Consider the following 13862-nt stretch of genomic DNA (forward strand, 5'->3'; position numbering starts at 1 on the left):
CTTTGTGAATTTGATGGAGTGCCATACTACGGCATTTACCTCGATCACTCGTAATCCATTGCCTACATATTCCATCACTCTTCGAGCACCTCCGTATTCAAAGCGCTTCTTGCTCTTCTTCCTTCCTCAAATTCTTCCTTCTTCATCATCCTTCCCGCCTGCCTGCCTGCCAACCTCTTCCCTATCCACCATCCCGTCCCATCGCCATCATATTCCACATACCTTTGTTCCTTTAAGTCCCCTTCTTTTCCTCCATATCCTCTCGTTGCTCCTCTTCCCCCTTTTCATCTGATCTTTGCTCTTCGTCCCTTCTTATCTCCTACTCAGCATCTACTTCCTGCCTGCCTGCCCATTCATGCTTCTTCCTTCGACTCCCCATCTCCTCTTCCTTACCATTTTCGCTTCCCCTTCTCCTTCATACAGTCTTTGCTCCCCTCCTCTACTCCATCCTTTCTCTTCTTGCAGGCCTCATTCTCACCCCTCATTCTCACCCCTCCCTCTCACCCCTCCCACCTTTTCTCAGATCAGGGCAGGCAGTCCGACTTCGTGTCTCCAAGCTCAAGGATGGACGGCAGGCTTCAGTCTCTGGACAGACTGTGAACAGGTACGTGCACCCAGTCCATTGTCTATTGTGCTAATGGTTAGTATTTTGTATTTTGTGCTGGATCGAGCTTCGGTTCGTGACGGCATAAACAGCTTTTATACTCACTGGGTAACCCTTTGAGTTGCCGTACCTCTGTGCTTCCACTTGCAAGCATTCGAGGGCCCATGGACGGGTGGTTGGGTTGGGCCTGGGGGCGCAGATCCGGTGCCGGATCGGTAAGTCATTCTCCTGTCTGAGGTCGTGGGCTTGAGTGGATGCTAACTCTTTGTGATGCGTATATATCTATCAATGTCGGATGGCAGGCAGGGAGGAAGGTTGGTTGGTCTTTTGAGATTGTTCATGTATGTGGTGAGTTGAAGAGATGCTGGTATCCAATATTATATTGTTCTCGGGTTGATGCTTCAAGGCGTGGTATGGTTCCATGATGGGTATGGTCTCTTTGTCCGTGCTGGTCTTCCATAGATTCAATCTTATTTTATAGTTATTCGTGTCTCATGAATGTTTGTCTTGCGTGTTGTAGTAGGCTTGCATTCATGCTTTAAGTTGAGGGCAAAGACCACTTCCTGCAAGTAAAGTATGACTAGAACTGGAACTGAGTCGAAGAGGTACGCTTGCTTGGCGTCATTTCAGCAGGCTTGGATGAATGGCATTGATGGTGTCGAGGACTTGAAATGCTTTCTCTATCTCGAAGCCAACAAGCATCTCCATCGAAAATGCTCGTTAGTCTTCGTGAGTAGAATAGTCCATGATAGGTGGGACAACACAAGAATGTACATTGTCCTTAATGGAATCAAGCTAGAGGATTCGATAACATACCGCATCGGGGATTGAACGGTAAATGCAACGTCAACTGCGACAACTGTAGACAGATTGTGCTAGAGAGATTCTGATCTAACGGCAGGAGAAACCGGCACATCAACCAATAGCTAAATAGCAGGCTGTTGTGGATCGGTTTCTTCATGGACCATAGGCAGCAGCTACAAGATACCTAGCCTTGACTCGTTTCTCGGGCTATAATAATCACAACCGGACCATGCTAGTTTGCACGAGGGCGCCTGCACAATGGTCACACTCAGGTCGCGGGCTGTGACGACGCCATCCGTGTCTGGAATTCGAGGCCGCACACCGACACCAGTCATCCTTCATCTCAACTCTGCCTACTTGCCAAAGCTTACTTGATAAAAGGCGCAACTGGGTCTCTAATGACAGGACATCCGCATATTCCGGGCAAATCGATGGCGGACGGTTGACCATTTACCCACAACTGCGCGAAATTGTGGATCCGTGACAAGATGTGTCGGGACACAATGCTTGGTAGGGAGCCTCTTTTCACTGCACGTCGTTGCAACTGCAGCCTTGTTGTCCCCTGGCGGAATTTCAACTCTCTACCTCCAAGCCTTGCTGAAGTTCGCTCTTCTCCATACGAACGTCCGTGAGACCAGCCAAGAAAGCCCAAGTCACGCTACCTGTGAAGTCGGTTGCTTTTGCCTTCAACGACCCAGCGGTTTGGGCTTGGAGCACAGTTCCAGAATAGCAACCGTGCAGATCAGACGGGAAGCTCAGCCGATTACGGACGCACCTGGTTCAAGCCAAGAAGCTTCCGCCTCTCGCATACACGTAGGGGCCTGTGGCTGATTGAGTCACCCTCATCTTGGCAAATCTCCCGCGGAAGGTCACCGATGTGGTTTATTTCTTAAAGTCTCGCGGGGAATAAAAGGGTTTGGCTTGATTGGCCCCGGACGTGGTAGGCACGCCATCTTGAAGGTATCGGAGGGTAATCGGAGCTCGTCCGGGCTGCCCTTGGAGTCTAGCGTGCCAACCGGCCAAATAAGAGGACAGGAAAAGCCACGTCCACGCCCTTCGAGGCTTTGCGCCCTTAGATATATATGATCTGTTATCTCTCTGGGTCAGTGATGTTTCGATCATGACTCGAGCGGAGAGGTTCAGAGGCCAGGAGGTTGCTGACCATGACGAATCAGTTGGCGGCCTGAAGAAGCAGGCTCCAAGGGATGGGAGGGCGAAGTCGGACCTTTGAAGAATACTTAACCTCAACACAAGGCGCTACCCCACCCAGCACGCCTTTGTTTGTACGCTTTTCCAAACGACCTTGATTTTCTTCCTCTACCCCTCAATGCATCCGTGACACCTCACTGACCTCATATATGTCTTCAACAGAACGAATGAGACAAAGCAGAAAGTGTCTTACGATGCACACATGTTATCTCTCCAGGATTTGCCCTGGCGGCTCGAGCCGATCGAAATGGAACCATACCCCAATGGGGAAGCCTTCGATAGTCGTCAACAACGCCAAGTCCCTGTACAACAATGATCCGATCAGATGAACACTGCTTCTCCGGCTACGAGTACTCCGTACTTGTATATCCCCATATCTTGAAGGAAAGCTAAGGCTGGGGAATTTGCCGACGCCTCGGCTGCTCCCTCGGCTGCTCCATAGACGACAACCCGTTCCCACTCGCCGCTCCCCTTCGAGAACATTGTCTACGCGGAATGGTCTGGATAGCAGTCCAAACTCAACCTCAGCTTCAGCTACAGTCAAGGAGGCAGCACAGATAAGCATAGCGGTGGGCTGAAACAAGAATTGCTATTGCAGAGGGACAAATGCTATCTGGGAAGGAGGATCGAAGTGCGCGTGTCGAGTGACCTGATCTTGGTAATCGAATGCAGATTGTTGACTCACTCGCTCACTTCGCGGGGAAGCCCGACGGTGCAATCATGCTGAGTGCTGATCCTCGCATGGACAGGCGGGGGAACAAGATTTCGAACACACGACAGTGGCCACAGTCAGCGCCCTTCGAGAACAACGACGGAGTTGCCCTCCAACTCCGTTCGAGTCACGAATAAGACACGCCATGCTTATCTACTAGCCTACAGCTAAAAGTGTTTATGTTACCTAACATGTTCCGCTTGCGGTGGTCCAACCGACGGCACGGAAGATTGGAATATTATTCAGTACGAAACGAAGCCCTCGGTCCTGAATAAGCTGGCCATGCATGTTCCCCCACCGGGCTATCCGTTCGGCAATTTCGAATGGCCAGGCTCGGTGGCGCATAAAGACGCAAATCTGATGTGAAAAAGAATGCTCAAACAGGCAATGATCTCGAGTGGGCGAGAAGAGTGGAAGCGAGGGGTGGGAAGAAATGGGTTTTTTTTTTCTTGCCACGAGGGAAAAGTGGAAATTTGGTCTCAATCGAGGAAAAAACATTCCGCACTCACCGGCAAGGCCCGATTTCTTGGCGTTCCGAACTGCAGCCGGGTTTTGCTCCCCAGCAAGCCAATGAACGGCCCTTCCACTTATCTCAGGTCATGCTTGGTGCTGCTTGTCATATCTACGTTTGCTTTCAGCCTGGGGTTACATCGGCATCTCCCCTGCCTCGGCCGTCGCCATTTGCCTGCCTTTCCACCCTCCGATGGGGTCGGCCCCCTCCCATCGGCCATTGGTTCGGGGACGAGTATGGGTCCGCTTCGGTTACTGTTCCTATATCGTCCACCGTCGACGGAGTTATAAGGTGAGGGCCATCTCCCTCTCTCACCTTGGCTCTCTCTGTGTACTTTCCTGAGGAAATCTTCCCTACTTCGACCGTGCCTGTCGGATTAATTCCCTTGTCTGGTCTCTGCCACCATGTCTTCCGGAGATCGCGAGGCTGATATCACTCAGTAAGTGATTATCTTGTCCTTATCCTTGTCTTTGTGTCTCTGTGCGCCTGCTCTACAGCGCAGCGTCGGCTGAGTCATCAATGCCTGCCACACTTTCCCATACTAATACATCATACTTCAGGCCATTCCAACAGGGCCATGGCACCATCACCGAGGTCACCTCGAACGAGAAGGCCTACATGACGGAGAAGGCGCTCAATGACACTCCTGATGGTGAAGAACCCACCCATGAGGAGTCCCGAACCCTTCGTCATGTCGCTGAACATCTGCCTGTGTCTGCTTGGCTCGTCGCTGTCGTCGAGCTTTGCGAGCGTTTCACCTACTACGGAATGTCCGGCATGTTCCAAAACTACATTCAACGTCCTCTCGACGGAAGTCAAGGCCGTGGTGCCCTTGGCATGGGCCAGCAGGGTGCCACTGGTTTGACCACTTTCTTCCAGTTCTGGTGCTATGGTTAGTTCTCCCGTCTCGACCCTCACCAGACCTTTTACTGATCTCAATTTTTTAGTCACTCCGATTCTTGGTGCTGTTGTCGCTGATCAATACCTGGGCAAGTACAGAACCATTGTGGTCTTCTGTATCGTCTACCTCGTCGGTCTCCTCATCTTGGTCTGCACGTCCATCCCGACCGCTCTTGAACATGGAGCAGGTATTGGCGGCTTCATCGTTTCGATCTTGATCATCGGTCTGGGAACTGGTGGTATCAAGAGTAACGTCGCCCCCTTGATTGCCGACCAGTACAAGCGGAAGAAGAGAGCCATCAAGACGACCCCCAAGGGTGAGCGGGTCATCATCGATCCTGCCTTGACTATCCAACGCATCTACATGATCTTCTATGGCTGTATCAACATCGGATCCCTGTCCCTGCTGGCAACGCCTTACATGGAGAAGTACATCGGCTTCTGGTCCGGTTACTTGCTCTGTCTGTGTATGTTCGCCGTCGGTACTGGTGTTCTCATCTTCGGCCGCAAGTTCTACGTTGTCCGTCCCCCTCAGGGCTCCATCATCACCGATGCCTTCAAGGCCTTGTGGATTATGATCGTCAACCGCAACATGGACGCGCCCAAGCCTAGTTGGCAAGCCACCAACGGAGGCTCCAGACCTAATGTGCCTTGGGATGATCACTTCATCGATGAGCTCAAGCGCGCCCTGGTCGCCTGCCGTGTCTTCGCCTTCTACCCCATCTACTGGGTTGTCTACGGCCAGTTCTCCAGCAACTTCGTCACCCAGGCTGGTGAGATGGAAGGCCACGGTATCCCCAACGATTTGATGCAGAACTTTGACCCCATTTCCGTCATTGTCTTCATTCCCGTCTTGGAGACTCTCGTCTACCCTTTGCTCCGCCGCTTGCGCATCAACTTCCGCCCCATCACCCGTATCTCCGTTGGTTTCGTCATCGCCTCCCTGGCTATGATGTACGCTGCCATCGTTCAGCACTTGATCTACTCTGCCGGACCTTGCTACGACAAGCCTCTCTGCGATGCCTCCCTCGTTGATGGCTCGGCCACCGGCAACAAGGTTCACATCGCGATCCAGACCCCTGCCTATGTCTTCATCGGTGTTTCCGAGATTTTCGCCTCCGTGTCCGGTCTGGAGTATGCGTACACCAAGGCGCCTCCGTCCATGAAGTCGTTCGTGCAGTCGATGTACCTGCTCACCAACGCTTTCGGATCGGCCATTGCCGAGGCTTTGACGCCCGCTGCCTATGACCCGGCCATCATGTGGATGTTCACTGGTCTGGCTTGCGCCTCGTTCATTGCCGGTATCATCTTCTGGCTGGTGTACCACCACCTCAACGACCAGGAGGATGAGATGAACGCTCTGGACGCGGAAGATCCGGAAACCTCTGCCCCGGTCGAGCGGGAGGAAAAGAAGGATTCCTCCGAGCACTAGACTCCGGCCAGGATCGCACCCACCCATTCTAATGTATTATAATCTTTGTGTTTAGCTTTTGTGATGTTCGTGGATGGCGTTTTCCCCTTTTTGAAACGTGGTATACTTGATCATCTCGCGCAGGCTCGCGTCACAGCCCATTGATGAGCAGATGCAGTATGAAGAACCCCCATGTGTGTATATATGCCGGGTGTACGGATTGATGTATTTTTATTTTCTACGAGTTACATAGTATAGATCATAGCTAGCATATACTACTCTTTCCATACTCATTATTATCTCCATACTCATATCCCATCTTCCACTTTCTCTCACTTTCCAAAATTCGCCTCCAGCAACCCACATGACGCAGAGAGGCCGTTCTATCCGAATCGCCCGTGGAGCTCATCTTGCACACCATCGGCCGAACCCCAATTCCGGCCCCGTCCCTGCAGTAGTTCAGTCTTGGCGAATCCGCCTGGCAAGGGCTTTTAGGTAACTTGCTGCTGTGTGACCCGCGTTCGGATCACGAAACTATTGCAATTGAACCACCTGATGGCTGCAGCCGCAGTTTCGGTCTAAGAAACAATGTGGGGCTTTGGGGCTTTGGGGCTTAGGGCCTGGGACCTGGGGCGCATGTCTTATCTTTGAGGGTCTGAATTGAAGAGTGGAATAATAAACATTGCTCATTGTTAGGTAATGGAATTGATGCGAGAGGCGCGTGGTCTAGTTTAGTCTGGGTTAGTTGTCTTACAGTAGAGTAGGAGGATGGTTTGTGGTGTGGTTTTTAAATCTCTCTCTCTGTTCTGGGAGTGAGTGAGCTCTGGGTATTTATTTATTTATCTATATATACACTAGTTATTCGGTTAAAATTGGATCAGATATTAGTATTTGATCCAAAGATGAATGAACTGGTGGTGTTTAGACTTTTATTTTCTTTGGTAGTTTGCCCGGGTCTTCTCGGGTTGATGTAGTCCGGTATGGCAGAATTTTTTTTTTTTGGCGGTGCGCCGCCGCGTTGCGGGCGGGAATGAATGAATGAGTCGAGTTAGTCGATAATAGATAACAGCTGACTGGAAGGATGGAAGAAGGAAGGAAGGTAGAAATTGGGTCACTCTCGGGTCCCTTATCCGTGGTTCACTTTTCTTTTATTTTCTTTGCTGAGGGTGAACCATGATTCATGTATGAGTATCTGAGTCTGGTCCACGGTGGGTGCGTACGCGGGTTTCTTTCCGTTTCTTCTTTTGCTTCTGGAAGCTCGGTTTTTTGGTTTGGGTTTGTTTGGGTTTGTTTGGCTTGGCGTGGGACTCTTACCTCTAATGCTGAACTGAGTGCTTACTGCTTGTTGCTCTGTGGACTGTCGACTGTCGACTGTGGGAGTTCGGTTGGATTGTGGATGGTTCCTGGGTCTGGGTGATGGTTCCGGGTTGATGGAGTTCGGCTTTCTAAGGTCTTGTGTAGTTGTTCGAGGTATTTGACCTGTAAGGTTTAGGTGAGGTCGATTGGTCTATCTTTGGATTCGCTATTTTACTTCTAGCATGCTGAATTGCTGGAGGTCTCATCTGGGGTTCGATTGTAGATCTACATGTCGGTGACACAGTCAACCCATTGTGAAATATCATCGCGAGGTGTAAGGCACTGATTATAGCCTGGGTACTCACTCAGTCTGATTGGTTTAGTTGAAGAGCATCCCTATCTTCCATCAGCTCTTTCATCCGAGCGTGAGTGCACACCGCGTTCATGACTACGCTCGTACTGCTCTGCCGCGTCCGACTGTGTCTTGAAGGAAGCAACTCTTGCCTCCAGCGTTATAGATTTGGTGTCGAGCTGGTTGAGGTATAGTAGCTTTTAAATACTGCGTACTTGAAGATACTTGCTCAAGAGGTTGCTGATCTCTAAGTACTAAGAAGTGAGAACCTACTACTGTGAAATGGCGATCAGAAGACAACCGGTCAAAATGCGCTTTTGCCGCCTTGGCTCTAGGTCATACAAGGAGCGAGTTGAGGACCAAGATGTACAGATATTCTTCATCTCTGGATCCCTTTGCCACAGCTTCCTAAGCTTGCGATTAGTTCATGCCCTGGATCGAAAGATAGGATAGTATCTCTATTTGAGAGTGTAGCACGACGTATCAAGCCTTCTCACGAGAATGCATACTTATGATATTACGATATCGACGAGAGACGGCGACCAGAAATAGAGTTCAGGAACGTGCCACAAATCAATAGATCAAGGCATGGCTTTGTGTCTTTTTATTTGGAAACAAATTCGAATTCCATTTACTTCATGCACGCTGGATACGTGCATAGGTAGTCTAGAACTGCAAGGGGTTGATACCTGCAGCTGCTGCAAACTTTTTCTTCTTCTACAGCTATTGAGTGATCTGCGCTTGATCTGTACGGGGTTGTGTTAAGCTTTTCCTGTGACAGGATCTGAAATTGGATGTTTGTTTGGGTTGTTTTGCTTGGTGGTGTGATGCAGTGGTTTGGTGGTTTTGCTTTTAATGGTTAGGGCAGTGGTAGTCAATTGCTAAATCTCTGCTGATGATATTGTTGATGGTTTATTTTGTTCATATGGGGTTGGTCTCATGATAAGTCTGTAGGTCGTTATTGGTGATTGTTTCCCTGCGTTCAGGTAAGTTATTTGTATGTGGATGTTTGGCTGTATGCTCCGAATATATCTATGTGAAGTTGGCCGATCATTTGGCAGTGCTTGTTTGTGTTGCGTGCTCAGAAGGGGTTGTTGAGTATTTCCTGGTGAAACCATATCTGTCATGGCTTCTATAGCAATAGAACTATCCTATCATTATGTTAAGTACAAATGTGCGTGCATGTAGTGGTGATGTGGTTTACTTGAGCTTAGGTATTTGAAGGTCAGATCAGTCAGCCGCGCTTGTAGGATCTATCACTTTGGCGAGTTCCCGGTATACCAATAAACAGGCAAGCTGATTAGCAGATTCTTTTACTGCATAGCACTGAGCGCTTCGTCCTACTGATGTAGACCTCCAGTCAAGTCGGACTTAACACGGAAGAGATCGACTGAGAAGACCCAGCCACAAATCACTGCTGAGCCACAGATATCGCCTCCCTCGGATTGGAATGTGGCTGCCTTCGTTCTACGAACCAGGCCAGTGGCCACTGGCACTGCAAGATGGTGGGATTCCAACTGGGGCAGTGCCCCTCCAGTCGTGACATCGACTCGTTCTCCATCCCAAGGCATTAGGTGCACGTTGGATCTGTTGCTAATTATATCTTCAGGGTCTCCCGGGCTTGTGGAGCTGCCTGCAACCTGGATGATGTGTGGAATGATCATGGTCAGATAGGACACAGATCAATGACGATACGAGCTCAGTCTTCACTTGCAATCACGCCGCGCAGTACAACTCGTCTAAAGAATCCAGTGATGCATGGGAAGACGGATGAAACTTGACGGCATGGTTCGATTCGAATTTCGCGATGCCGTCCGTGGTTGTGGGGTAATCGGCTCCATCAGAATTTAGCTTCGAATCTCCTCGCAGACCGCCATTCGCAAGAGTTGTGTTGGCCTTTGAGATTTGAAGAGGGAGACTTGATTCATAGCTCTGGGCTGGTCTCTGATGCTAAAATATCCTTTGCTGTCGGTTACTGTTCTGGCCGGCTAAACTACCCCGAGTCAAGCACGGCGACCGGGAGATTATAGGCCTGGGCACGGCCGGCCAAGAGTGGGGAGACCGTTGAAGCTCATCCAGCATCAAGACTCGGTGTCATGTCAATGACGTGCAGACTCTGCCCCTCCTTTGCTGTCCCTTTGCTGTGCGTCTGTGGGATATACTTATAAATATTGTCCGCACACACTGCTGGACTATTTGATATAAGCATAGGGCTGTTTTGTAGCCAGTGGATCTGGGGCTGTGGTAGGATGGATCAGAGTCAGAGCGCTCTCTCCTAATTGTTAGGTCGGGGCAACAGGGCGGCACAAGTATGCGCGCACTCTATCTGCAGATGAGCAGACTGGAACACTCTAACGTCCATGAAATCGTGCACGCCTGGAAACTGCTAAGTTGAGGATTATCATCGCTAGTAGATGTATAGATCATATCTCCCAAGGCTTTAAACCCCCGTACCTCACACTTTTCACCCCCCGTTTAGCCCCATCCCAGCTATTTCCCATGTTTCACAAGTCCCCAACTTAGATTATTGTGTTTGATTGCCCTCCTGCTTCACGGTGGGAAAAAGGAGACTCGAGGATCGTCGACTGGTCTGTGCAGTAGCTTCAAGGAGCCCCCTACTAATTATACCTTGGGCGAAAAATTGCTGGCGGCAGATTTTCACCCCTGACTTACTTAGACTGACTGACTGCCTGACTGGTCGTCGGGAGCTAAAGAAAAGAAGGGAAGACTGCTGTTGACGCATTTCTCTGCTAGCAACCTCCTCTCGAGTCTTCTTCAGTCATTCCTTAATTCGGTCGTTCTTTTTCTATACCTTCGTTTCTTCTTGGTTTACGCAGTAGGTACAGTTCGTATTGTAGGAACATTGCCGTCTGCGGGCCAGAGCCAACCAGCCAACCAGCCAGCCATCAGTCATTCCTTCAACCGCAGCAGCAACAAGCAGCAGCAGCAGCAACAGCGCCAGTGGCTCAGCCGCCAGTCTGTCTCACCCGTCACTCTTTCGTTTTGCCCTCCAACCAATTCCATTAATTCTTACCTCAACTCAAAATTACTACTGCCTGCTTGCCTATTCTTTTGCTCACACCCCTTCCATCTATTTTCCTCTCCCTCTTTTTCCTCATTTCACCCCACTTTCTCCTTCGTCTCGACCCCTCGTCCCTGTGGGAACGAACTTCCCACACCCTATCGTTCGCCGATCGCGCTATCATCACCCGTCGTCGTTTCCCGTACGACCCGAGCTTCGATCGCCTCGCCCTTCGAACCAGCGACTCGACTCTACCGCAAGACAGGTCCCAGAGACGCTGCGATCACGAAATTTCGACTTCAAAGCATTCATAGCGTTGACATAATATCAAAATGAGTGTATGTCTCCCTCATTGCACGATCACCACCCTCCGCGACTGTCGCTGCTACCCCTCCCCTGACTCCTGAGCCAATGCGCACGTCGAACCGCATCGCTGACTTCTAAGCCACACAGTACGGAGGAAACCAAGGTGGCTACGGCCAGTACAACCCTTATGGCGAGCAGGGCTACAACCAGAACCCCTACAACCAGGCCAATGACGTGGAGCAGGGCCAGGGCAATGGCACCTACGGTAAGCGCGCCGCATTACACGCCTACAATAAATGCGAGGAAGAAATTCCCTAACGCACCTCCGCACCACCAGAGATGAACGCGATCGCCGAGCAGCCGGCCGACCCCACCACGCTGCTGAACAAGTGCAGAGAGATCAACGATGGGATCGCAGACCTGAAGGCCAAACGCGAGGGCCAGCTCGCGGCCGCCCAGAACGCGATGCTCGACTCCAGCACCGGGAAGGAGGACCAGGTCGCCCGCCAGACTCTGGACTACATCGAGGACGAGATCAACAACGGCTTCCGCTACCTCCGTGACCTGATGAAGAAGATCAAGCAGACTCCGGGCTCGGGAGACAACCGCGTCCAGACCCAGGTCGACGTCACCAGCCGCAACCTCCGCCGCGAGATCGAACAGTACCAGCGGAGCCAGTCCGACTTCCAGAAGCGCTTGCGGGAGCAGGTTCGCCGCCGTTACGAAATCGCCAACCCCGAGGCGACTCCCGAGGAGATCGAGCAGGGTGTCGACAGTGTGCTGTTGGGCCAGGAGCAGAGCTTCCAGGTACGAAAAGCTTCGTTGCGCGAATGGCGAGGGGAACGTGCTAATGATTTGCGCTAGGTTACTGGTAGCCGTACCCGGCAGGCCAACGATGCCCGACAGGCCGCTATGGAGCGGTCGGCCGCCATTCGCAAGATTGAGCAGGATATGATCGAGCTGAGCCGTCTGTACCAGGAGGTTGCGGAGCTCGTTGAAATACAGGAGCCGCATGTGAATCAGATCAGCCAGGACGCGGAGAACGTTGCCGGCAATGTCGCACAGGCAAATACCCAGATCACGGAAGCGATTGCCAGCGCTCGCCGGGCGAGAAAGTGGAAGTGGTATGCCCTGCTTATCATCAGTGAGTATTCCTCCGTTTCTTGGTGTCATTGTATCGGGTGAAACTGACATGTCTTCAAGTCCTCATCATTGCTATCGTCGTCGGTGTTGCCGTCGGTGTCACCCAAGCAAACAAGGCTTCCAAGTGAGGCTAGTCACGCCCGCGTCTCCATCAGAAGCCCATGTTCGAACCAGTCGACTTCGCTCGGATCAGCGCGGTGGTTTATATCGAATCTCCGGATTCACGATCCGACCCCGTCGTCGCACGTTCCCGCCAGGCTGTAACGAATCGATCGATGGCGTCCATTGTTCAAGTCCAGGTGTTTTTGTTGTGCTCTTCTCTAACGCCCATGTCCCATCGCACGGGGCCGATTGCTGTTTTCAAGTTTTGAGTTGTTTTCTTTCTGTTGGAATACCACCTTGTTCTTCTTTTTTTCTTTACTTTCTGCTTCTGATTACCTGGTTGAAAAGCACGCCGGTCACTGCGCCCTCCGTTCTCCTATGTTCGCTTTGCCCCCCACCTCCTGCTCTTTGCTTCCGTGTTCTATCCCTGTATGGTCGTGTATAGGTTTTTTCTTGTACGCGTCTCTGGGGGCGTATGCGGCCATGATGATGACACTTGGTTGGTTCCCGTCGCTACTTGTAGTGGCGAGGGTTCGCGCATGATGGCTAATCGCAGTGTATATAGAGTTGTTGCTGTTCTTTGTGCCTCCTTCTAGGCGCTAGAAACCACCCTCTTCATCAACACCCATCTACGTAATAATCGACTCTAATAATAATGATGCTTCTTTCTTTCTTGCTATAGAGTACTATATTCCCATCACCCGCGAAGGATGACTATGTATATGTGCATGAGTATATTTTGATAAACGATAGATGATAGAAATAATATGTATAATCCCGGTTTACCCCTAGCCACCTATCTACCTACCATCTTAATCTCCATATATGGATATCTTACCTATTAATGAAATAAATAAATACTCAAGATTGTCTCTCCGCCTCCCGCGCTTCTTCCTCCGGCGTCTTCGTCCGCAGCTGCAGCGCATGGATCCCACCCTCCCGACTCATCTCCTCCTTCAGTAACCCGTAGACCATTCGGTGTCGCGCGGGCTGGGGTTTCGATGCGAATGAGGCGGAGGTTATTGTTACGCTGGAAATAGAGGGGTGCGTTAATTGGCTGTCTTTGCTATCGCATTGGCTTTGGTTGGTGGGGCTGGGGGCTTTGTGTTTGATTTGGAGGGCACAGGGTATGGTTTCTTTGGTATAGGGCACCAGGGAACGGGCAGGAAAAACGAACTGAAAGTGAGTTTCCTTCGAAGTGGAATCACGCATGGGCGCGTGGTGCGCGTGTTTATGCGAGTCGTTGCGGATTAGGAGGGTTGTCGGCGTGAAGGCGCTTGTTAACTGTTTTTTCCCATCTTGTTAGTTTGGGTTCGGATTGAGTTCATTTGGTGGGTTGGGGCTTTTGGTGGGTTTGTGTTGGGAAAGATCTTGCCTTTGCGCGGATGAGGTCTTCGACTGGCGTGTTGGATGTCATCTTTTGCGTGGTTGTTGAGAAGAACTTGTTGTGGTTGTGGCTGTTGCGGAGGAGGCCTGCGAGGCGGGTGGTG

The 13862-nt window shown here is 51.0% G+C and overlaps 4 protein-coding genes across 4 annotated transcripts; 3 read left to right on the top strand and 1 right to left on the bottom strand.

Moving 5' to 3' along the window:
* The first annotated feature begins 3441 nt into the window (after window positions 1–3441).
* Window positions 3442–4259, top strand: BO97DRAFT_88354 (uncharacterized protein). The gene has a single exon (XM_025701119.1). It carries the CDS (start codon window positions 3702–3704, stop codon window positions 4128–4130), a length of 429 nt encoding a protein of 142 aa, XP_025551060.1. The 5' UTR covers window positions 3442–3701; the 3' UTR covers window positions 4131–4259.
* BO97DRAFT_405920 (peptide MFS transporter) lies at window positions 4197–6443 on the top strand. Its single transcript, XM_025695305.1, has 2 exons — window positions 4197–4732; window positions 4788–6443. The coding sequence occupies exons 1-2, from the start codon at window positions 4360–4362 to the stop codon at window positions 6170–6172; spliced, it is 1758 nt and encodes a 585-aa protein (XP_025551061.1). The 5' UTR covers window positions 4197–4359; the 3' UTR covers window positions 6173–6443.
* Window positions 6444–11289: 4846 nt separating this feature from the next.
* On the top strand, window positions 11290–12398 carry BO97DRAFT_346111 (syntaxin; the record flags this gene model as incomplete). The annotated part of the gene is made up of 4 exons (XM_025691797.1): window positions 11290–11392; window positions 11465–11934; window positions 11992–12271; window positions 12331–12398. Coding segments are annotated over 4 exons (921 nt in total), but the record flags the coding sequence as incomplete, so codon positions are not given.
* An 835-nt stretch (window positions 12399–13233) lies between these two features.
* On the bottom strand, window positions 13234–13789 carry BO97DRAFT_434958 (BolA family protein; the record flags this gene model as incomplete). Its single annotated transcript, XM_025697703.1, has 3 exons — window positions 13234–13402; window positions 13550–13656; window positions 13748–13789. 3 exons carry the CDS (start codon window positions 13787–13789, stop codon window positions 13234–13236), a joined length of 318 nt encoding a protein of 105 aa, XP_025551063.1.
* Between the last annotated feature and the right edge of the window lie 73 nt (window positions 13790–13862).

This window comes from Aspergillus homomorphus (genome assembly GCF_003184865.1).
Source record: "Aspergillus homomorphus CBS 101889 unplaced genomic scaffold BO97scaffold_20, whole genome shotgun sequence".
Lineage (NCBI taxonomy): Eukaryota > Fungi > Ascomycota > Eurotiomycetes > Eurotiales > Aspergillaceae > Aspergillus > Aspergillus homomorphus.